The sequence below is a fragment of the Monodelphis domestica genome, chromosome 2 (genome assembly GCF_027887165.1).
Source record: "Monodelphis domestica isolate mMonDom1 chromosome 2, mMonDom1.pri, whole genome shotgun sequence".
Classification (NCBI taxonomy): Eukaryota; Metazoa; Chordata; class Mammalia; order Didelphimorphia; family Didelphidae; genus Monodelphis; species Monodelphis domestica.
In genome coordinates this window covers 132,936,079-132,962,676 of record NC_077228.1, presented here as the reverse complement: position 1 = coordinate 132,962,676, position 26,598 = coordinate 132,936,079, and the positions used below count along the sequence as shown (strand labels likewise).

Here is a 26,598-nt window from a genome sequence, read left to right as displayed (position 1 = left end):
CTAACAGATAAAAATATGACAAAGCAAAGTGACAGCTAGAACAGGAACACTGGCCTATTTCCTCTTTTAACTATGGTTCCCTGCCTTTTCTCCTGGTCCTCAGTAAGTGGTGATATGCTAAGCACTTAAAAGTGAGTTGCATACTCACAACTCTCAAGATCTTACAGCTTCTTAATTAGAAAGAAAATGAGTAATTCATTAAGTTAGTTATCACAGTATTCTGGCATTCCTTTGATACTGCAAGATGAAAACAAAGCAATAAAAATGGAAAACACATCAATAATAAGAATAAATGTGCAGATAAAGAAGTACATATTTTTTTCAGGGCAGTCTAGATCTGCAACTTCATTTATGTAGAGAAGTCCCAGTGAGGAAACTCACAGCTATCTGAGGAACCAGAGTTGGGCCTTAGTCAATATGTATCAGATCTGAGATTTAAACCCAGGTCTTCTGAACCAAAGGGCCAGATATCTATCCTTTAGTAAAGCTGCCTCTCTTAAGAACAAATAAAAGCAAAGAAATTTGGGTGGGAGTGGTGTGATTGAACTAGTAACTAGATCAGAATAGGCCATCCAAGAGAACCAACATCTAAGCTTGAGCCATGAAAGAAGCTGGGGATTCCATGCCTGTGGAAAGGTAAAGAAGCAGGAGACTGGCAAGCCAATATGACTAGACTAATACAGACTAAATTCAGAGTTCCGGGTAGTAATATGCAAAAATTTTAGAAAGACAGGCTGAAGCCAGACTATGAAGGACTTTAAATGACAAATAGGGGAGTTTATACTTTCTAGAAGCAATAGGGAGTCTCTGGAGTTTTCTGAGCAGGAGGAATACTCTAGTTAGATCAGTGTTTTAGGAATATTGATTTGGTAGTTGAGTGAAGTATGGATTAGAGAGGGAAAGAGAAGAGAGGCCAAGAGAGCAATTAGGAGGTTATTAAAATAATTAAGGAAAGAGATACCAACTTGAAAAAATTAATATCTGAAACTGGAGTAGAGGAATCAGTTTTTAAGCAGTGAAATGGCTAATGATTCTTGGATATTGATATCAAGTGTTAGTTCTACTAGCAAATTGGAGTCTAAAGGAACTGGAGAGTATCTGTCAATAAAAGAGAAGACAGACCCAGAATAAGATCCTCTAAAGGAAGATGATTAAGTTTATTCTATTTAGCAGAAATAATTTATATGGGAAACTGTAAACTACTATATAAATTACACATATCAAAAAAACTAGACTAAACTGAAACTAGTTTCCCCTAACTGGACAACATTTAACCAACATTTACAAGATGAATTCTCTCTGAATGCCCTGTGCTAAGTGCAAAGATAAAAATAAAGAAGATATGGTACCTGCCCTCAAACAACTTGCCAACTAGGTAAGGGATATTAGACAAATAACTGTAATGTAAATTGGAATATAAATGCATAAGAGAAGCATAAAATGTTGTAAAATCAGATGAGAACCTTAAAAATTCAGATGAAATTCAATTTCTTGGCACACAGTATTATGCTTTAAAATGTTCGTTCTTTCTTTTATTCATTCATTCTGAATGGATGAGCTGACCAACTTTCTCCAAGTATTTCCTTGGTTAACCCAGTACAACATTCAGTATGCCTTAGGGAGTTTTCTTAAATCTGATCTAAATCTCAGTATCCTCTTCTTTCAGTGCCTCGTCCATAGGGTGTGTTCATTGTTTATTGAATTGAATTTCTTTCACTAAGAACATAAAAGGCAACCATGCTATTATATAATAGATGAGATTTTGTTGTGCTCAAAGACAGTTATTAATTTAGCAACATAATTACAATCTAAGAATATCTATGTGCTGATCAAATCTGCCATTACAACTATCAGGAAGAAAAAATGGCTTTGAGGCAAAATTCCATGAAGAGACCCTTATGCAACAAAAAGTTGAATAGTGAAATCATATAGAGCAGGCAGGGAATCCCACCATTAAACCAAAGGTTGCATATATTTGTACCCTAGGCATTTTCAAAATCAGTTAGTCATTCATTTGAAAAGTTATCTGAAAATTGCTTTCAGCAGAAATCATGAAATGTACTCTACTGCAATAGAGTATTTTTTATACTTGAGTGACCATGTATTCTTTATATAGCCAAACTGTTATACATTATGTATAACTTGGATATGAGACCTTAATGCAAGAAAATGAGATTTTTCTTTTAAATCAGACATTTTGTTGACCATTTTACTTTAGAATTTGGTTACTATTAAAAATGATTATTTTTGAAAACCACTAAGAATTAGTCTTCTCTTTTATTTAGACCTAGGATGAATTTGACATTTTCCCTTAAACTGAAAATAACTGAAGTTTTTTTACCCCAAACAATGAACCCCAACACTTTAAAACAACAAAGATGCCTTTAAATTTAAAGTTACTAAGGTAACTTCTAAAATGTTTCTAGCTTTGGACAGTTTTATTGTGTTTTTTCCTCTCTCACTGCCATCTTCTTTGAAACCCACTTCACTATTCACTTGCAACTGATTAGCTGAAGGGAAAAAAACACCCTTGTCCTCCAGCTGCTAACAACTTGCTATCACTGCACCCCAGACATTAACAAAGAAGGTTACAGAGGAGAGATGATAAAGGACTGTGGCAGGGTGAGAGAAACATCCCTTATAGTATAGTTCACACATATTTCCAAATCCCCAGGCCAACCCAAACAAAAATCACTAGTGAAAGATAAATAGTTATCACCTAGGGATGTCAGTCCATAGGAATGTTGAAGACCAAAATGGTATACCTCCTGGGTCTGATTATTTGAAAGCTGTCTAAATTAGCAATTGATACTTGTAACTAATCAGCCATTATAACCTCCTAATTGGTGTCCCTGTCTTTCTGCACTCTCCAATCTGTCTTTGACAAAGCTGTCAAAATAATCTTCCTAAGGGAAAGGTCTAACAATGTCCCTGCTATTCAAAAAAAAAATGCCTTCCCAAGCTCCCTATTTACCTTTAGGATAAAATACAAAACTTCTTAGGCTGGCTTTGAAGGTCCTCCCACATCTGGATCCAATATTACTCCCCTTTATAATACACTACCAGTCCAAATGGATCACCTGAATTGGACATTCCATATTTCAGCCCTCACACAAAAGTCTTTTCTTATCTTCCTTCCAGGCCAACAGCTTTTCCAGAGGGTCATTTCTGAGCTCTGAAGTTGTTATTGCTATCATTCATCAAATTATCTGATAGCATGCTTACCTATATATTTGTTGTTCCTTGCTTCACCTCCTCAAGCACCTTGAGGACAAGAACTGTTTAAATCTTTTTGGGGAGGGGGGTAGTCTTACTATCTACCATAGTGCTTTGCACCTAAGAGGTATTTAATGGGAGTTTGTTGAATTGAATTTTTTTTAAATTAAAATGCTTTGAACGTGATCTAAGCCCCTTCCAAAAACACCAAACAAAATATTAATAAGCCTCCAGATATCATATATTTAAATAACTTACATGAAACTTGTAAAAATCAGTTCTTATTTGTTAATCAAGCAGGCTCAAAAAAGAAAATGGACTTGATGTCATTTTTCCAATCATTTCAGAAAACAAGAAAGGGATTCTGTAATGTAGAATTAGGTTTTGGTGAAGGGTTGGGATGGTATTTTGCCTTATATTATTAGTTAATTATTTCTATTAAAGACTAAAGATTTCAAAGGCCTTAGCAGATCACTAGTTAAAGAACAGCTTTGCTGCTGCTCTCAAAGGTGAAGGAAATAGGGCATGGGAAATTCATTTTCAGAGACAATTTGTTTCTTCCACTTATAAGAATGGGAAGAAATGGTTCTAGAGGTCAAAGTGTCATAAGGCTCAAGTCCTGTGCAGTGTAGACACACCAATACAGGAATCCTAGAATGCCCTTTGCCACAATAATATACCCTGCTCCCAAAAAATGTACATAGATCTATGTGTGTACATATGTATATCATCAAGTATTTTTAGAGGGCCAAAAAGTACTCTTTGCTTAAAGAAAATATTGTTTCTCAATTCATGTAACTAATAATGTATTATTTGGTCAGATATCATAAAATAGCCAAAAGCCTCATGTTTTAAATTTCAAATTAACCTTGCACTGAATTAGAGGACTAGCTTTTGCACTGTCTTTTCATAATAGTCTATTACCTTGAATCTGTAGAAGACATGCCTAGTAAGACCTTTGTTTATTGTTTTCTTAATAAGTAAAAAATAATCATTATTAAGAATTTCAAGAAAAATTAATAAGCTAGAAAAACCTCATTAAATTAAACTAATTAAAGATCATGGCTGAATCAAAGTATAAAACTCCCTATCAAAACACTAATGGTATATGACTACTAGTCACTTAATTGTCAGCTTTGGGGGCAGAGTGGAAGGGAACAAGGAAGTGAAGAAAAGAACATTAAGCAAATATGGTGTTGAACACAGGATTTTACAGTATTCACTCTTCATGGGTACATTAATAATTTTTAAAGCAAGTATTGCATTTGATGATGTTTCTATAGGAATCTGTGTTACAGTTCAGTAGTTTTAAAGCTTAACAATGTTATATTTATTTGAGTCAAATATTACATTTCTTTTTAAGTAGCCTATTTCTCTTAAAATGTACTCTCAAGTACCTCAAATCCTGTGGCAATAAGGATGAACAATTTTTTAAAATGTAAGATTCATAGAAATTTTTTTAAGTGAAAGAATTTTGTAGATATTGGAGTACAATTTCCTTGCTGAAGAAGACTGAGAAATCTGAGATTCAGAGGTCTCCTTTAATGTAAAACCAGCCCCCTTTACAGTGAGAACTATTGAGGCCTAGAGGTTCCTCTTGTTTTCTTTTTTGTAGGTATTTGTAAAAGGGGAGTCACCTAGAGTCTGAAAGCAAGTAGAACACCTTCCTGGGATGATTTATAACAGAATATTAGATCTAGAAGAAACCTGAGATATTATATAGCTCAATTCACTTATTTTACAAATGGGGAAACTGACATATGGAGCATGAAATGATTTGCCCAAGGTCTCTGACACAGGTCAGCCCCAGATCTCAGCCTTAAATACAGGTCTTCTGACTTCAAGTGTGGTAATCAATCCCTTCTAATGCTGGTTATAACAATAACAATAATTTCACATAGCTCTTTAAGTTTGCAAAATATTTAAAATATATTATTTTATTTGAATTTTATAACAACTTTGTTAGAAAGGCCCATTATAACCACCTATCTCTAACACTCTATTCTACTGCTTCTCTCTGGCTCACTTGGAGATGATAGTTTCATATGACTCTCATCTCTAGTGCCAATTACAAACAACAAGCTTAAGTAAGAGCCTTTGAGTAGCTTTATTAGTAATTAATGCCTAAGACCCTGACAGGGAATAAAAGATAGGTGAAATTCAAATGACATTAATAAATATTATAAAATATTTCTCCTAAATTAATAATGAGAGGTTGAATCCATTGATATCTAAGGTTCTTTCCAGTTTTAAATCCTATAATCTATAAAAGGAAAAAGTCTATTGACTTCTAGGGGTAGGTACCCAGGACTTAATGGAGAATCTTTCAAGTCTCATTAAATATAATGAACATTCCTCACTTCTGGTCATTCATATGGACACAAATGATTACTGTTCTTCAATTTCTAGAAACCAGAAATAGTCTGACTCCCTCTCCACCCAAGATGACCCATCCGAGGTTCTCTATTCCAAAAACCAGCTGTTTTGAATCTGTTCCTGGCTCTCAAGGGCAACTGCTTAAGCACTACCAAATTTATTAAGCAAGTCAACTTTCTGGGCTGCAGCAGTAGTCTAAGACCAATCCATCCTTCTGTCTCTTCTTCTCCTGAGGGCTACAGTTTTAAAAGTAAGAAAGAAATATTATGGGACTGGGGAATTAAAGGGTTATGGGAGTATAGATTAGAATTGAAAGGATTTCAAAAGGGGAGATCAAACAATAGATAAAACCAAAAACCTCAGGTTTGAAACAGTTGATTATACCAAAATGTTACTAGGTTTTTCATTTTCAAATTTTCATATTCTAAATATGCTGCTTTATATACTTGTAAGGACTTCAAAATTGTTGATTTCAAAACACATTTCAGGGTCTCATAGGCTTATAAAGAACAGGGACATAGAATATTTTGCTCAAAGCAGTTATGTTTGACAAATGTTTTTTAGTGATATTTATGCAAACACCCAATTCCTTCAAAATGGTAAATGGAGAGTAGTTTTTGAAGGACCTAATTTTTCTATACTACTAACTTTTGTATATCTTCTTCCAAAAGCCTAGCAATCTACAACTTAAAACTAGCAGGTGCTCTGAATATGAGTTGGCCATGTAGGTGAACATGTATAGAGAAATCACCATCATGGGGTATTTATTAAGTATTTAACAGTAGATGGTGTGTTGATTATGGTGCTAAACAGAGACTTAAAAAGCATAGTTCTTGCCTTCATGGACTTTACAGTCTACAAGCTGTGAGCAGATAGATTACCAAACAAGTATTATCTAAAAGTTGTATTATGTCTAACAAGTTTTTCGTGCCTCAGATAGGCCGTTATACTATCATTTAACTGTAAGAGAGAATGCAGAAGGTGGCAGGCAGCTAGATGACTCAATAGATAGAATGTCAAGCCTAGATTAAGGCAGTCCTGGATTCAAATTTGACCTCAAAATACTTCCTACCTGTGTGAGGTTGGGCAAGTCACTAGCCCTTACTGTTTTTCTCTCTTGGAACCAATTGACAGTATTGATTCTAAAATGAAACAAGGTTTTGAGAGAAAGATGGAGAGAGAAAGAGGGAAAGAGAAAATGCAGATAACAGAATGCAGTAAAGGCTTTTGAAAACTTAAATAAATAAAGCTTTCACCAACATGAAGAATGCTTTGTTCTAGAAACAGGTATATATGCACAAAAACACATATATTGATTATGTACAAAGACAATATTAGCATGTACAGATGTCAAAATTACTTGTATGTTTGCTATATGGCTACAAAGAATCATCTGAAAACATTTCTACATAACTCAGTTTTGTAAGTAATGAGCAAAGGAAAATGCAATTCTAAAAATTCTGTTATGGGATCATGAACTTAGAGATAGGAGAGGCCTTAGAGATCATCTAGTCCAAACTCCTTCATTTCACCAATGAGGAAACCAAGGTCTAGAGAAATTAAATGGCTTTTCCAAGGTCATACAATGACAAAGATTAGCTACAATTCCAGGTTCTCTGATCTGGAAAGAGAGCAGGGTGCTAGGATTCAAACCCTGCCTCTTCTGACTCTAAATCAATCCAACAAACATTTCTGTGCTGGGAACGAGGCAAAGCATCAGGAATACAAAGACCAAATTTTAAAAGTTTCAGACTTCAAGAAGTTCATATTCTTCAATGCCTTTTTTTTTTTTGTAACCCTTACCTTCTGTCTTAGTATCAATTCAAAGACAGAAAAGCAGCAAGGACTTGGTAATTGGGATTAAGTGACTTACCCAAAGTCACACAGCAAGGAGTATCTGAGGTCAAATTTGAAGTCGGGTCCTCCCAATGCCAGGCCCATGCTACTGACCTGTCCCATCTTCAATGCTTTTTCTACTAGGTGCTCACACTTAAATATATAAATTTTATGAAAAACAAAAACTGCTTTTATACTGTCACATTTTTGTCAAAATTACTAAAAATTCTGTAGCAAGAAAAGTCCTCTTCCAAAGGTCAAATTTTGTCACTTCTTGGTATTTACACCTAGCAGCAAATCATGTAGGCTTTGGAAAGAGAAGAGAGAGTACACTTGATAACAATTACCCCTTTCCTGGAATCAGAGGTGGAACTGTTTGAGAACAACATCTTGCCTTTATGCCTCATTCTTTGGCAGATACTCCCATTACTTCTTAAAAGGGCTTAAAAAAAACCCTTGAACTTTTCAAAATTTTTCCCTCATTCATAGACATTTGTCAAGTAATTCGCAGTGAAAGGGAAAAGGCATAGCTAAAGAATACATTTGTCTACAGTTCACAATGTCTCAACCACTCAATTTTATGAAGCAGTGTTTTGGACTTGGGGGGGGGAGGGAGGGAGAGAGAGAGAGAGAGAGAGAGAGAGAGAGAGAGAGAGAGAGAGAGAGAGACAGACAGACAGACAGAGACAGACAGAGAGAGACAGACAGAGAGAGAGACAGACAGACAGAGAGACAGAGACAGAGAGACAGAGACAGAGAGACAGAGAGAGTCTTGTGATTAAGGTCAAAGCCAATCAAGCTCAGTATTCTAAAAATGTATTATATACTATGTAGCACAGAATCTGAGATTCACCAGACTCTTGAGTCTAATAATTTATGGTTGTAAGGGAAAAGTCTCTAGCAGAATATTAATAATAAAATATCCATTCCAATTGACTGTCAACTGACTTGCTTTGGCAAGTAAATCCTGGAACTTTTTATAAAAATTTACAAACATCACTTTTTATTAATTTTGTTTTTAAGTCTATAAAAACAAATCTAGTTTCACTGAAACCAAGATTATACTTTATAAGAATTCTCCTAAAATGAACCTTCATAAGGGGATTATTACATTGGATACTTGCCCAAAACTCCCTGGAGGATTCACAAGAAAAAACATTCATGGACTTCAGTACTACAGAAAAATCTTAAAAATTCAGCAACATTTACAACCCCAGGTGCCACAAAGGAAAATGACTAGCCAATTAATTTGGAGGAGAGAAGAGAGCTACATGAAGGGAATAATCCTAGAAGCAAGGAAGCCCTGGGTTTAGTCCTACCTCTGAAAGAAGTGGTTGAATGACCTTAGACAAGTCACCTACACTCTCAAGTACTCTAGACAGCTAAGCGTGTAAGGCACAAAGAAGGTGCTGACTTGCAAGGGCATATTTGAGAATTACCTAAACCAATGAAGTTACAGGTCTAATCCCTCCCCAACTTTATTTCTGGGGATAAAAAAGAAAAATAAAATTAAAAACTAAAGCAAAATTTCTCCAGCTTCTCCATTTCTTTTCTCTTATGGGGTATAGCAATTTGCATAAAGATATAAAGAAATACAATGGTTATAAAGAAACACAATCAAATAATTATGTAAACCAAGGTAAAACATTACCCATACTGGGCCTCAATGAGAAAAGGATGAAAAATTGAAGTAGAGAAATAAAGGATAAAAAAAGGGAGGAAAAAAAAGAACACAAAAAGGAAAAGTAACGTGTGATCTAATATCATTTCAATAGTGTAGATTCCTTTTTTCTTGGTTTAGACTGAAATGTTTTTCTTCCTCTAGATATAATTTCTTTTACAGGAGTTGCTATTTTGTTTATTGGAGAATAGGGAAGCAGAAGAAAGGAAAGAGGGAGAACTTCAGGCTGATCCCAATAATGCCTACAGTGAAAATGGCTTCCATGTGACCAAGATGTAAGAGAAAAGTTTAGGCCAAAGTAGAGTTCTTTTTCAATTTAAATAGGGGTATTCCAATTCAAAATCTTTAAAATATAAATCCTTTAAAAACTGAGTGTCAGTGAACATCTGACTTGGAACAGATCTCTCAGGCTACCTGTTACCCTATATATAACCCACTGTCTTCAAAGGCATCCCATTCTACTTTTGGATGGTGCTGGCTAGCTTATTTTCATTCTTCCCTCTCGGGGCAAATGGAACAACCATAATTCCTAGCCTCTCTTATGTAATATGAGTATGAGCTTTTGCTCTGCGTGTGTGTGTGTGTGTGTGTGTGTGTGTGTGTGTGTGCTCATATGCAGATAGGCTGCACTATGGCCTTATTTTACACTTGTGTCCACTAAAGTTACCAGATCTTTGACATCAAACTTTTCAATATGTGTGAAGCTATTTTCAGAATCCAAGCATAGGAACTTATGTTTATCCCTATAAAATTGCTCTATAATATCCCTATTAAAAATACCATATTTCATTTGGTACATTATTCTGACCTATTAAGATCTCTGGGGATCTTGTATCTACCATCCAACAGGTAGAGTATTTATTTCTTTTAGATTTGTGTCATCTACAACCTGGATAAACATGTTATCTACGCCCTCATGTATATCATTTATAACAATACTAATAATAATGAACCAAAACCAAATTTGTGGGGCAGTACACTTTGATCATCTTGGACTTTAGTATTCTTGATACTCATATTGCAAAATTATGCTGGGGTTTTATTTGTTTGGGGGGTTGTTTTTGGTATTCATCCTCTTATTTTTGCTTCCATTTTCCCCCTACATATCTTTTTAAAATCTGTATTTTTTCTAAAGTTCTGTGTGGCCACATCAATTTCTTTTGATAGCTCGCTCTTTGCTTTCTGTCTCTTCTACTACTCAAAATGATAGTTTAGTTAGTTCTCTGTGAATCCTCAAATAGTAGTTGTAATGGTGTTGATAAGTAATATATTTACTGTAAGTTATTATTCTCAGTTCTAAAATTAGGAACTTTATTTCTCTGTGTATTCCCTTAACATCAAAAGACTTTGTATTATGCCTTAAAGGTTGGAAAAAGAGCAGTATTTACAGAATTTCTGTAAATGCTGATGTTCATCCCGAGACAAATAATTAAAGATCTTATGTGGTTTTTGTTTAATCAAATTCTAGGATGAAATAGAATAACATAGCTTCTAGGGCCATGGTGGTGAACCTATGGCACATGTGCCAGAAGGGGCACTTAGAACCTTCTTGGTGGTCACACCTGCCATCACCCCAGCACAGAGTTCACCAGAGTTCATTACTAGAAAGCCAGAAGGATATGGGCCTGGGCTGCTCCTCTTCCCCTCTCCACATGTGCCTGAGGGCATCACCTGAACCTCTAAAAGCTTTGCCATCACTGTTCTAGGGCATTGGGAAAGGTAATATTATAATAGACTGCTAGAAGAATGAAGCAAAATGAGATAATATTATAGGAGACTTGTGGAGATTTTGAATGGTATGTTCCCTAGGTTTTTAGCTTTACTACCATTTCATTCCTGGATAATATATAAAAGGGCAACACTCCCAAGTAGTAATAATTTCTCCTTTAAAAACAAAAAATTCTTACTTCTGACTTTTAAAAGAAAAAAAAAAACTGGTCACAAAGACCGATGATAAAAAGGGAAATGCTTAGAAATACTGACTGAAATTGAAACAGCAATAAAAAAGTGAAAGTGATCGAAAACAGGTTGAAAAGAAACATAACAATAAATATGGTACTCTGTACAAAGAGGTAACACTGGAGAAGTTCAGACTATGCTAGGTCTAGAGTCCTTTGGGTCTCTAACCAAAGCATTCTTAAAGCTTTACAGTTCCAATTTCTCTAGTGTGCCACAGGAGGCATCTCAAGTGACCATCTGTCTATGAAATCACATTTGGAAAAAAGTGTCTTTGGCAAGTACCCAAAAACATCACAGGTTTTCTAACATGATATTACCAGGTACCATTTATGAGAAAGGTAAGGGTGCTACAATCAAGAATATTTGCAACACCATATTAAAATCTAGTATGATTTGAGTCAGAAAACTTAAATGCTATTTTTGGAGAGAAAACTCCATAATAATTCAAACAATAATACTATTACCCTTTCACCTTAATACAGTAATAAGAAAGCCCCAAATGGGTAATTAATTACCTACTGTAGCAAAGCCAACAGCAATATAACTGGCTCCAGAGAAATATTTTCTAGTCTCTTGCAGAATAAAGACTATGGTCATGTAGTATTTTAGAGAACCCGATGATACAAGGTTTTAAAGTGGAATTAGGATGAAGAATATTATCTCTACCTACACTAAACCTCTACTAAACAGTTCTAATATTTGTTCTCTGGAAGCTTATTCTCATCTTCCCTCATTCAAACTAATATCCTCCCTCCTCTACCTAATTCCTGTTCAACCTTCAAGGCGTAGCTCAAGTTCCACTTTCTTTTCTTCTTCCAAACTGTGGCAACTCATTGTTATTGTATTCTTTCTCTTAATTTTTCTTCTTTCTCAGCTCTCTCTTTTCCTCTTTTTCTTTTTTCTCTCTCTCTTCATCTTTGTCTCTTTCTCTCTCTCACACACATATATACCCCAGTTATTTTGCACTTAAACTGTAATAGGCTTTAGCACTGAATTACCTTTATGTACATCCTAACTGACACTACTGGGTGAAACAACATTAAACATGGGAGTATACATTCCTGAGCAGTCAGAATTTGACTAAGAAAGCTTGCAATAAATAGGGTATCCAACTGATGGTTTTGAGACAGAGTAAAGTTATCTGGAGGAGCAAACAATAATCTAGGCAGTGACTAGATGAGTTGAGAACCTTGAAAACTTTGAAAGCTCCAAAACTAAGTTGAATAAAAGTAGGAAAAAATGTCAAAAAAATAAATAAATAAATATATTAGGCTTGCCATAACTTCCCTGAGGGTCAGAATCAATTAGAAAAAAATCCTTGTACCTCCAGTACCAGTCCTGCATACTCAATACTTGCTGAATTTAATCAAGTCGTATTTTCTTATTGGCATGCCTAATTAAAATATCCCCTGATGCACTAATGCACTGTCTTACAAATAAATCTCTAGACTTAAAAAAAAAATTAAATCAGATGTTTCTTAAGCTTAATGACTGATCCAGAGATAAAAACATCCCCCCAAATCTCCAAATCCCTGATTATTTCAAAAAAATTTTGACAAAGTATATTATCTTGCTATTTTTTTAAAAAACTCTACAAAATATAGACAGATGGAAGTTTAAAAAAAAAGTATAAGGATCTACCTAAAACTATAAGTGAACATATTATGCAGTAGAGATTCACTAGAGGCTTTCCCAGAAAATGTAGAAGTAAAGCAGTGATGGCCTCTCTCCTCATTATTGTTAATTTGGTATGGGTTAAAAAACAGAGTGAACATGAAACAAACTAGACATAAGAGAATAAAAAATAATAGTATTCTATAGTCCATTGTTCAGTAAACTAGAAAGCATATATTACTTATAAAAGCATTTTTTATTTGATAAGAACTGCTGGAAGAAAGTATAAAATAAACAGTTTGGCCAAAATTAAACTTGGACCAATACCTTATGCCATATACCCCAATAAATTCTAATTTGATATGTGATCTTAAGATTAAAGATCATGCCATAAATTAAAATGTCAGAAAAAATTAGAAGAAAAACAAATTATAAATCTTTCATAGCTAAGGGTTTAGGCAATCTTAGTCAAACATGGGAGAGAGAAAATGAAAAAAAGATAATATTGATAATTTTGGTTATATGAACCTAAAAAGCTTCTGTCAAAAATAAAATTAAAGCATGTGTATAAAGAAGATTATCAAATAAGGAAAAAATTCTTTTATATCAAATTTCTCAGATAAGGTTTTTATATCTGAGGTATATGGACAACTAACAGATTATTATAGAAGTGGTCAAGGGATATAAAGAATTACAAACTAATAACAATCATATGAAAGAATACTCCAAGGCACTAATTATAAGAGATATGAACATCAAAATAATAGTAAGGATTAATATCACACCCTATAAATGAACAAGATGACAAGAAGATCAGCACACTAGTGTATTGTTGATGAATGTTAATAATTTAAACATTATGAAAAAGATCTTGTAATTATGTACATAAAGTAAATAAAATGTCTATACTCTGGCTCACAGGTTGCACTACTAGGCTTATAGTCAGGGTAGACCATTGATTAGAAAGTTCCCATGTACATTATGTTTCTAGTGGCACTTTTTCTGACAGCGAATAATTTTAAACCCAGTAGATTTATTGATTGGGGAATGGCTAAATAAATTTTGGTTCAGGAATGTTATGGAATATTACTGTGTTGAAGGAAGTAATAAATATGATGAATACTGAGAGGCATAGAAAAACTCACTTAATGTGATAAAGAGTAATGTAAACTAAGCTAAGAAAACAACATATACAATGATTACAATATTGTAAACAGAAAGTATCACAAAACAATCGAGAGTGAATGCTGCTAAATTTTAAAGTGCAAATATAGTTCCAAAGAAGAGAAATGAGAAGACACCTCCATCCCACTCTTTTTCAAAGGTAAGAGGTTTAAAGGCATGGTACATTGTTCAATTTTCATACTTTAAAAAAAAATAATAGGTTTGGTTTAGTTTCCCCTCTCTGTTTTATTCTTTCAAAAATATTTGTTATATAGACAGACTCTTTGGAAAGGGAAAAGGGAAAAATATTAGGAAATATCTTGGTGATATAAAAAAGAGATATTAATAAAATCTATAAATTCAATGGTGGAAAAGCTTGTTGTAGAAACAACATTATGTTACTATGGTTTACAAGTAGAAAAATCCATAGTGACATCTCTAGAATTTAAGTCTTTAATAACTTCCATAATATTCAAAGGCCTCCATTCACATAATAATACTGCTCTTCAGAATCCTTAGTGATGAGGGCCAAATGCCTAAGTGACTCCCACAGTGGATGCAGTTGTAAATTACTATAAATAAATCACAGGGATAACTTTCTTTGAAGGTGTAGGAAGACAAAGGCACAACTAATATGATAAAAGCTTTAATAGTCTTTCCTAACATAAGCCATATCAGCATTTTAATATTCATATAACTGAAGATGGACTACCTTTTCCCTTTAGTCAAAAAGAAAAAAAAATCTCAACCAAGATGAACAGACTTGAATTTATATTGAGAGGCAGCAATAGACACCTGTGTGGCATAATGGATAGAGCAGTGGCCCTGGAATTCAAATTCATCCTCAAACACTTACTAGTTGTGTGACCCTGGGCAAGTCACTTAAACTCTTTTTGCCTCAATTACTCATAGGTAAGATGGGAACACACTGGAGAAGAAAATAGCAAACAACACCAGTATCTTTGCCAAGAAAACCCCAAGTTCTTTGACCACAGAGTCACAGAATTGAATGTGACTGAACAACAAGAACAGTAATGGTATAGTAAAAAGAATGCTGAAGTTGGAGTCAATAGTATTTTGATTTCGAATCAGAGGTGGCTCTGATATTTATTTGATTTGTAACAATGGGCAAGTCATTTAGCTATTCTGGAGTGAATGAGGATAATGATACCTGAGGCACCTATCTCCCAAGATTATTGGCAGACTTACACAAGATATGTATATAAAGCATTTTGTCTCCAAGTGTTCTATAAAATGTCAGTTATTATTATTTTCATTACAATTATTTGTTATACTATTATGCTGTCATCTCTACTACTTCTCTAATACCAAAGAACTCTCTGAGTATCTCAGGTCCTGTTTTCCCTTCACTCAGCACTCTATCTCTCGGAGTAGTGGTTGAGAAAGTTACTATGTTTACATAAAAGATGTCCAAAAGTCTTAGTTCAGGTTTTTATCTTTAGTGCTGTAAAATTGCACTAAGACTTGGACCTGTGTTTATATGTCACACAATATCCCCAAAGTCATACTTTCCCCCTAATATTGTTACATAAACATAAATGAGTTCACGGTAACAAGTTCTCTGATAGTACTTTTTAAATAGAGGGGATAGATAATTCTTATCTGATGCATATGTTTTATCCCAAAGTCCAAATTTTAAGGCTATGGAAAGGTTGTCCCAACATTTTACTCTCCACAGTTTGTTGAGATTTTGCTTGTAGAAATGTGGCATTTTTCAATCTCTCCTTAAAAATACCAGTTAACTTAAAAGCATAGGTCAGGTTCTCATTCCTTTAAAATTAGATCATTGACAAATGCTAGGCCTAAGGCTGGAAAAACTTGACATAATCCACTATATTGAAAGAACTAGTGACTGGGCTGAAGATTTTAGATGTTATACAAAGTTCTCTAAAAGGATCTTGGCCTCAAAAGATGATATTGTGCTGTTTTAATAAACACTTTTTGACTTTTTTACTCTTACAAAGCAAAACTTAAAGCTGAATACATGAAAAGTTGAAAGAAAAAAAACCTAGAGAAACTGCAATAGATTATATAAAGATTTCTAAATTATAGGAGGAAAATAGATCTGAGAAGTAAATATATGAATACTTTGAGATCAACTTTTTAAATTTAAAATTCAAATGCCTTCAAATACTTTAAAAACCTGATGAAAAGATAAAGGTTTATTGTGTGTTTCTAGATCTGGCTCTAATTAAAAGGTTAATTTCTCTTAGTTTTGTTTTGTTGTTTTTTTTTCAAATCTCTCCCTTCTCTCCTTTCCCCACTTCTCCCCCTTCCCCATTTCTGTGAAATCACTCTTTGGCCTTTATAAAGCACCTGCACATGAAGAAATCACAAACAATCACACACACATACACAAAGTGTAAACAAATTAAGCCCCCACCCCATGATATATTTTCCCAACACCCTTAAACCTCATGGATCTGAAAATACTTTATAGTTTACACTGTATCATTATTTCTAATCAGGCCCTAAAAATACACAACTGTATGTACGTATCACTTGGGAAAACAACAGTTCAACACTATACAAAAAGATTATGTAATAAACTAAAATTCCTTGATGAGAAATGGAAGAAAAAAATAAGGCATGGTCAAGTCTGTTTTCCATTCAATTTCATATAGGTTGCTCACTATTAATAATAGCAGGTGGCTTAATCTAAGTCAAAGGACTGCTAGTTAGGAATCTTTTAACATAAAAAAATCAAACACAAATATTCATTGTATTTCACATAAATGGATAGCAAAATGCTATTAGATGAAGTTCAGCATGCCAACATCAAGCTGTTCACATTTTATAACAAATTCCTCCTACTAAGATATGAGAAAAACAAGTTTTTCCACAAATAGCCAATTCTAGAGAGAAAAGGAATGTCATCTCCAATACAAGTTTGAAATTACATTATTTGAATGGATACCAAACGGAGAAGTTATCAGATTGTGTGAAGTCCATAAGAAAAAACATTAACAAATTTTTGTTTTTAAAATATCTTGCATTTGAATAGTGTCTATCTTCCAAATAATTTTTACAGTTCAAGGTTCCCTAAACTAATATCTTTATGTCCTGATCAGTGTTCTGACTATCCCAACTTCTAGGCCTCAATTTCTCTCTTTAGATGGTAAGTAGAAGAGAAATCTTCAGAACCACTTACAAGACTCTCAACTCTTAAGTGAGGGTGAGAATGGGGGAATACTGACCAGAACTGTAATTCAGGCAACATGGTAGGTAGTCTCTGCTTACAAATTATTTAAAATGAAAGGTGGTTTTCCCCTACCCCCCAAGAAAATAATTTTGACAGCTTAAAAAAAATTCTTTGAAAGAACTCATTTCTTTTGGTTACATTAAATAAGTGCCTAAGAAAAACAGTATCATCTAGAAGAAAAAGACAAGCTACATATAACTGTACTGCATAAATCTTTCTTATGATAAGTTTTAGATAAAATAGAAATTCTCATTGTGAATAACAAACAAAATTGATAAAGCCAGTAAAATAAAAAGTAAAATGTCTGTTTTGCATCCTCTGTAGGTTTCACATTTAGCATGTCAAACCTTCAAAACAATTGCTTTATAGTCTTTTCTTCTCACATATTTCCTTGTCCATATTGGGAGCAGCACACATGCATATACATAAGTGTATACATATATAAAGATGTACATACATACACATATATATGTATGCATATATATAATTAGCTGAATGTTCAAGGACCATCAAAACATTCACAGCACTCACCTTAAGTTGGCTATATGCTGCTGTACTGGCTGATGTTGAAAATGGTCAGGCCACTGATGATGCAGGCAGAATGATGGAGAGGGCTGAAGACAGCAGGAAGTCTGATACACAGGTGAATGGTTTTGACAGAGAGATGCAGAATACTCGGAGTGTGGCTGCATGCAACATGAGGCCACAGGAGATGGTGCTGTGGGACCAGCTTGGGAATGGCACTCTTGGTGACTGCTATGGTTATTCAAAGAGGAATGGTATGGGCAAGGATGGCAGCATTGGGATAACATCTGGGGGGTTCTTTGGTTGTCTAAAGGCAGAAAAGAAGGTTTAATTGTGCCATTAACTTGGAGGCATCCATTTGGACTCACTTTTGTTTTGGGTGTTTCTTTGGATGGGTGCTGTTGGGTTGCAATGTCTCCATCACAGGATGTAAGGGTACTGGAGTTGGGCATAATGTTGCCATTGCTCAGAACCATGAAATCATTGTTTCCACTGCTCATAGCCATGCTCCAACTTCTTTGCTATAAAAGAAAACAAAATAAAATTAATCCTTGTTCTGAAAAATGTATGCTAGAAAGATAAGCAAAGATCTTAATTCATTTAGGATAAAAACAAAAGATTTTACAAAAGCATTAATTCATACAACAAACACTGGCTGGGTGAGCTTTATATGTAAGGCATTGTCCTGGGTTCCAGGAATGATGTAAATATAAATAGAACACAGTCCTTATCTTCAAAGACCCTATAATCTGGTTTAAAATAAGCAAAATTAATTGCCTGGGAAGACTTCTCCATTTTAAAATAATTTCTCCCAAACTGTAGGTATTAAAGATACCCCCAAAGCAGTAATAGAAAACAGATGTAAAGTTAAGCATAGTTCATTAAAAAACTACCCTATTAGCCCTACCAAAACCATTATCACTTCATGTCTTTGATGTAAACTACTCTTCTCCATGATCATACTGCTCCCTCCTCAACTTCTCTTCTCTCACCTCTTCCTATCATCTCCTTAGTCCTGATCTTAACTCTACCTAGTTCATATGAGCATCTGAACATTTCTAAAATAGCACCAAAAAAGAGTGTTTTGTGGCTGAAAGGTTATTTTGCCACATGGGCCCATCCTGGAATCAATCAATCATCAAGTATTTATTAAGTACTCATTATGGGCCAGACACTGCATTAGGTGCTGAAAGTCTGTGGTGTGTTTGTGGGCCTGGAAGACTGGATACTTTAGGAAATATCTTAAAGTTTGATTCTGCTTCCAAGTCAGAGAAGCCTAAAAATAGAGTAAAGAAAAGAAATAACCAAAATATTAAGCTAAGTAACATGTCAAATAAAATACCAGGCATAAACATTTGAGATGAGAGTAGGGAAAAGAAGGTGGAATGGATGAAAAATAAATGTTTTGATAACTAAAATAAATTTTATTTGGGGGGAAAATGAAAGATAATTATTCCCAAGAAAAACAGAGACATGCCATGTCAGTATTAGTTAGCTACAAATCATTTTATTTTCTAGTAGATATAAAATGCTCAGTCTTGTGGTTTCAAGGGAAAAAATAATTAGTATGCAAAGTTTTAAGCCAATTTGTTGTTTTTCAGCTCTACTATTATCAGAATTTTCTAAATAGTCAACAGAATTTTTAGTGGCATGATCAAGCTCAATCAACAAGTCACTGCAATACCAATCTACAGCAGAAATTACAGAAAAAGGGGGAAAGTAGTGTTCTTGGTCTCCTAATTTAAATCTGAGGGTTAAAAAAAGAAATCAAATCAAATCTAGAAGCAGTTTCACTGAATATCTTCTATTTGACAAAGATTCAGCTTTCAGAATAAAAGTTTCTGAATTCCCAGGCCTAGAAAAATTAGAACTGATCTTTTCTTCATTTCACATTAATCTGTAGGAGAAGACCTATGGGAAATGCTGAAAGATATTCCCTCTTTTTAGTCTGCATAAATATGGATTTACTATAGAGAAGGTTTTATTTCAGACTTCACATATTTATAGATTTACATAATCAAAAGTTTCTGAGTATTGGATGCCAGCAAGCACACTAGGAAATTTTTTTAAAAACATGGATAATGGACAACATTGCACATAGGCCTCCCAAATTGGTCCACAGGTACTAAATTGAAAGCATTCTATCATATCTCTTTTTTCAAGTCATTCTTGTTTTTTATGATTTTGCAACATTTTCTTTTGAGTTTTTGAATGCGTATGGCTATTCTTTCTACTTATATTGTAGTAATATATATGTTGGGGTTCGTGTACAACTTTCTATGTTTTCCTCTATACATCACATCCTCCATATTCATCATTTCTTACAGTACAGTAATATTCCATTAAATTTTACCAAAATTTGTTTAGACAATCCCTAACCAACAGGCATCTACTTTGTTTCTGATTCTTTGCTGCCACAAAAAGTGCTGCTATAAATATTTTGGTGTATATGGAGGTTTTTTTCTTATCATTGTGTGAAAGAGAATTCTTTATTGTCTATCTTGAGTTAACACTAACTTAAGTACCCCTACTTAGTACCTCATTGGACTGAAGAAAGGATTAACTTTCCTTTGTCTATTTTTAAATTGAATCAACAAAAGATTGAACACTCTACTTAGTACTAGGTAAAAGGCTAGCAAGGTACTTAGAAAATTCACACCTTTAGAAATTCAATCAGGAAACTGTGAATCTTTTTGATGAGAATTTAACCTTCAGAAAGTGAGAAGTCAATCCCACAGGCACTGTGCCCAGGGCAGTGCTAGACAATTTGGAAACTGGGATTGGTTCCTAAGAAGAGGGGAAGGGACAAGAAGTCACTATAAAAGCAAGCCCAGAACTCCTTCAGAGCAGATTGTCTTTGAGAAGATAGTCTTCTGGAGATAGTCTACCGTGGGCTTGGAGATTGGCTTCAACTTGGATTCTGACTCCAGGATTGCTTCATTGGGTGAGTAAAAGGCTGACTACTTTCCTAGTTTCTGAAGAGATTAGCTTCCATCTTGGAGGAGGCATGGTTACTCACTATCAGCCTTCCTGGTTGAGAGCTAATTAATCTCTGCCTGGATTAAGCAGACCCAGAGTAAAACATTTAGGTTGATAGGATAGATAACTTCTCCAACCTCTTCACATTTCTCTACTTTATTGTTTCTTCTCCATTTTGTAAATGTTTTAAATAAATTTCTGACTCAATATATAATAAATATTGGCAACCATATAATTTCATATAATGATTATCCAACCATTAATTTTAACCCTTATAACTGGCTTTCTTGGGATATAAGCCAAGTAATGGAATTTTTAGGTCAAAAACATAAGATATTTAGTCACCTTGTTTGCCTAATTCCAGATTGCTTCCGAAATAGTTATACTGATCACAGCTCCCCCAACAATGGGTGCTTAGTGGGCATATCTTCCCATAATCTTTCCAAAATTAAATATTCCCATCTTTCAATTTACATTGAGTGAAATGAAACTCTAAGGTTGTTTTGATCTGGATTTCTCTTAATATTAGTGATTTGGAGCATTCTTTCATGTGAGCTTGCAGTTCATTTTAGAACTATTTGTTTATATCTTTTAACCTCTTATTATAATAATAACAGCACTTATATAGCATCTTATGGTTTGCCAAGAACTTCTAAATTTATCTTCTTTAATCTTCACAATAACCCTGAGAGGTGACATTATTATCCCTATTTCACTGGAGAAGAAATTGAGGCAAGCAGCCTTAAGTGACTTGCCCAGGTTCACACAGCTAGTAAACATCTAGGGCAAGAAGATTTGAATAAGTCTTCTTGACCCCAAAAGTCCACTACTCTATTCACTTGGCCTCTAGCTATCTCTATTAGAGAATGAATGTTGGACATTAAACCCTGATACTAAATATGGATATTTGGCAGAAGTTCATATTATCATTGTATTAAAAGGTAAAATTAATAAAATTTTGTTTGTGCTTCTGAAAAAGACTCCTAAATAAACTGTAGCAACAACTATTGGACATAATTGACATTGATTTATTTACAGATCTGACAATGCATATGTCTAAATATCCCATGTTGGAAATATTCATTTAACACTAAGTGCCTAGTATATGTCAGGCAGCCATGTGGGGCCCAAGACAAAACCAAAAGTACAAATATAATCTCATTTGAGTCTTACAACAATCCTCAGAAGAAAGTGCTGTTATTACCCTCATTTTACAGATTTTACATTTTACAGTGGCCTAAGGCAAGTAAAAATTACTTGTTGGGAGGGAAGGTCACAAAGCTATTAAGTGTCTGATTCAGGATTTGAACTCAGATTTTCCTTACTCCAGGCTAAACTCTTTATCCTCTGTGCCATGTAGCTGTGAAATGTTGTACGGTGATCTTTGAGTCCAAAATATACAGCCAGACCTTGCTTTCATTTTTTTCTCCCTCTATTTGCTAGTAAGTGATGGGACCTGCTGCTATTAAGTTTTTTGATGTTAAGCTTTAAGCCAGTTTTTATACTCTCCTTCAACTTCATCATTAAGGTTTCTTAATTCTTCTTCACTTTCTGTCACCAGAGTGGTTTTATCTGCATATCTAAGATTATTGATATTTCTCCTAGAAACTTTAATTCCAGCTTTTGATTTATCCAGCTTAGCATTTTACATCATGTATTCTGCATATAAGTTAAATAAATAAGATGACAACATACAGCCTTGTCAAACTCCTTTTGCAATCTTAAACCAATCTTGCTGTTTCAGATGGCTTTTTTTAAATTCTCTGAGATAAAAAATAAAAATGTAATCCCCCTAATAAGGTAAAATAGTAATTTTAAATGATTACCACTGAGCTCCATTAAATGTATGTCAGTTACTAATTTTTTGCTTTTAATTTCTTGTTCTTAATATGAAACACCAAATTTGACAGCTAAGTTAGCACTATGATCCAAGTACACTTATATTTTTAATTATCTTTGTAAAGTTGGATATGAATTGTCTATATAAAAAGAAAGTGTAGTAGATGCCTCCTGGAATCAGTCAATCCTTGTAAACTTTGTATTTGTGCAGATTTTCAGACTTTGATTTAAAAAATTGAGAACAATAATATTAAAGGCTTAAAATTGTTCCTTGATCTGCATACAGGTTCCTTAGGAGACTGATAGGAGTACCAGATTATCCTATCTCTTCAAGGACTTGCCACAAATTTTGTCGTGATTTACACAATTAAGGGCTGTAGGGTAGTCAATGAAGCAGAAGTAGATGTTTTTCTAGAACTCCCTTATTTTCTCCAAAATCCAATGAATGTTGGCAATTTGTTCTCTAGTTCCCCGGCTTTGAAAATCAACCTACTCTTATGGTTATTCTCAATTCACATATTGCTGAAGCCTCACTTGCAGAATGTTAACCTTGCTGGCATGTGAAATTGTTCAGTAATTTGAATACTGACTTGTATTACTGTGATGTTGAACAATATGCCTTGGATTTAAATAGATATCATTGCACCATTTTTGAAAGTGTAACCCCAGTAGTGCTTTTCTCACCTTTTTTTTTTTATTTATTGACTATGAGGGCTACTCCATTTCTTCTAAAGGATTCTTGCCCATAGTAGGATATGCAATGATCAATTGAATTAAATCCACCCATTCTTGTCCATTAAAGTTCACAGATACACAAGATTTCCAGCTCTTATCTGACTACATATAGCTAACCTTGGTTACATTCCAGGTTCCATTATAACTTCAGAAAAGGTTCCCCCCCCCCCCCCCACTATATATAATGTAAGAGCCTTGCCAAAAGAAAGCTCTATATTAGGTTCTGGCTTGAGGTAGTATAAGTCCCTAAAGGAAGCTAGTTTAGTGAATTTCCTGCTCCTCATAAATATACTAGGCCAGTATCAATATATCAAAAGTCACTAAACATTTAATCTCAAATTTCACCTTTATTAGATGGCATTTCTATGTCCCTAAGTGCTTTGATAATTTTGGATTGCAAGAGTTCTGCCCAAAATTTTCTTTTAATACATGTTTTTTAGGATACCAAATAATCAGTCTGAATGAAAAAATAATAATTTAAATACAGGAAGATGTTGCCTAATAGCAACCAAAGAATTTATGCATTGAGTTGTTTGGTTTTTTCTTATAGCTCTCAGAAGCCTATCATAATGCAACCATTTCAAACAGGATTTATCTGCTTTTTGAGTAATGATTAATCAGACTAATTGTGAATCTTTTTAGACAGAAAAATCAGCTGCTCACTGAATAGTTAACATTTTTGTCTGTACTATATGCCCATTGTTTTTCTTTCAACATATTGCTACTTCCTATCAATTCGTCCTATATAGTATTTTAAAATTAGAACTATAATGAAAATAAACTTATCAAGAAAGGCTGGTATACCACATAACTATATCCCACTTCTCATACTGATTTCTTTTCTCTGTATATTCAGATAGAGAATTTAGTGAATGCTTCTTATAGATCTCTGATATGTTAGAGGTATGGGCGGTCACTTACTGATTCAAACTTCTATAAACTAAAAGTAATTTGACAACAATTATTATCATGTTTGAGACAAATACTGATGAGATCAACAAGGAAACTTTCACTGACATGGAAATGCAGAAGAAAAAGGTTAGACCTCTTGTCTCAATATGGCTCAATAGCAATTGGGTCTTATTGTGCTGTGAAAGTCTCAATCATGCTTAAATATCTTCTATTTACAAATGAGAAAAAGTTATATACACATTGTATGTATATATACATATACGTATGTATGCTATATGTATGCACATATATGTATATATACACACATATCTATAAATCATCAATGTATTCAAGATCTAACATATCACTGATTATCTCAACATACCTTAAGATATAACTGGATCAATGGAACTTAACTAAATACCACTGTATATACTCTAAATTCTTCCTAATTCTATTATCTCAACTCACAAGAGAGCAAACCAAACCACCTAGCTTGTAAAATTCCTGAAGAATAGATACGTGAAAGAAGCCTCATGAGGCTTCATAGCAGCTGACTTTGGAATCAAAGCCTAAATTACAAAAATAATAATGGAAAAGATGCTAAGATACTACATATCAACATTATAAGTGAACTAAAAGGGTTGGTTTGACAAGAACAATTCAGAGAGAAGTGATTTTACTTCTTCTGTGACATCAACACTTTGAGTTTCTGAACTTAACAAAGGGATGGACACCTATATAAGACTGAATTGTCACCAGTAGATCAAGTTAATAAGAGCCCTTAAATTCCAAGTGTTAAGATGCAAAAACTAAGAGTAGATGAATGACAATTTCTTTGATTTAAAAAGCTAAAACCAGTGTGGAAGGATATATATGGCTTTGTATCCAAATAATTATGGCACCATTTTGAAAAATGAAGGTATTAATAAGATAATTAGATTGGGTAATTATTAGGTAGCTGGACAATAACCTACATTGGTTTGGGGTTTTTTGTTTTGTTTTGTTTTTAAAAACTCTTACCAATACCGTGTATTGGTGCTAAGGCAGAAGAGCAGTAAGGGATAGGCAATGGGGGTTAAATGACCTGCCTAGGGTCACACAACTAGGAAGTGGCTGAGGTCAAATTTGAACCTAAGACTTCCTTGTCTCTAGGCCTGGCTCTCAATCCACTGAGCCACCTTGCTGCCCCCAATAACCTAGATTTGGAGGGGCAACTAAGTACCCCAGTGGATAGAGAGCCAGGCCCTGAAACAAGATATGGGAATTCAACTGACAAATTTTGGTTATTTTTTTAAAACCCCTTATAGTCTTAGAATTGATATCCTTCTGCCTTAGAACTCATACATAGTATCAATTCTAAGAAAGTAAGGGTTTAAAAAAAATAACCTAGATTTGTCCACCATACTCCCATTTCTTTTTTAATTGCTTTTTTACACTTGATTAACAAATATTTATTTTCTTTCCCTCCCTCCTCCCCCTCCACATCTGGGAAAATTAAAAAAAGACATAACAAAATTCCTATAACAAATTAAGTCAAGCAATATAAATCCCACAATGGCTATATCCAAAATTACATTTCATTCTACATATTTAGCCCATCATCTTTCTGTCAATGAGTGGATAGCATTCTTTATCTGCTCAGTTCTTTGGAATTATGGTTCCGTCATTGTAATTCTTATGACTTTTGAAGTCTTGCTTTTACAATTGTTGCAAATGTAAATTGTTTTCCTGGTTCTGTGTTAGTTCAGACAAGTGTTCCCAGGTTTCTCTTACATTCCTATATCATAATTTAAACATTGGTTCTGAGTTTTTGTCATCACAAAAAGAGCTATGATTTTTGGGGGGGCGGGAAAGGGTCCTTTTCCTCTTTCTTTGATCTCTTTGGAGTGAAAGCCCAATAGTGGTATTGCTAGGTAAAAAGATATGTGCAGTAGTAATTTGAGGGAAATAGTTCCAAATTACTTTCATAAATGGCTGAATAAATTCACTGTTCCACTTGTACCTCCCATTTCAAGTCAAACAACATTAAATAGTAAGATAAATCTTATAGCACAAGGCTGGACAAATTTGTCTACATAACAGGGTGACTTAGCAATACTATTCATAGGGTAGAGATGAATGACACTTGCAGACATCAAAAGTTGTACTTACTACTTCTTATAATGTTGGATATTTAAAGTTAGTGGGTAGAAAAAGAATCTATAATCAATGTTACCAGAACTTCAGGATTCTGCTGAGAGCTTTAAAAAAAAAAACTTTTCTGAGAACTTTTTAAAGATACTATTCAAATTTCAATTTCCTCCTACAGCACTTTATAGCAAATATGCTCATATAAAATTTTGTCTGAAGGCCCACATTAAAGATATTCTTTAAAGATATGTCATCCCTCATTACAGATTTTTAATTCTATATTTCTGATGATAATTAAAGGATGTATGTTCCTTTTCTAAGGTTCTTTGTTAGTCAGAAATAGATAGAAATCTTACTCAGTTAAAAATATTAATAAAAGCATTTTTCATCCATTACCAAATCATGCAAAACTTTAAAAAGCAATGCA

General features: G+C 34.0%; 1 protein-coding gene across 14 annotated transcripts in view; it reads right to left on the bottom strand.

Moving 5' to 3' along the window:
- Positions 1 to 26,598, bottom strand: part of DISP1 (dispatched RND transporter family member 1) — a 303,781-nt gene that overhangs the window by 54,207 nt on the left and 222,976 nt on the right. For 9 of the 14 annotated variants that reach the window (XM_056815972.1, XM_056815974.1, XM_056815973.1 and 6 more), the window contains one exon: positions 17,601 to 18,115. In XM_056815972.1, the coding sequence (XP_056671950.1) occupies positions 17,601 to 18,100 (500 nt within the window). In that variant the 5' untranslated portion in view covers positions 18,101 to 18,115. The remainder of the gene's footprint in view (positions 1 to 17,600; positions 18,116 to 26,598) is intronic. The other 5 variants (XM_056815979.1, XM_056815977.1, XM_056815978.1 and 2 more) reach the window with 1 other exon arrangement.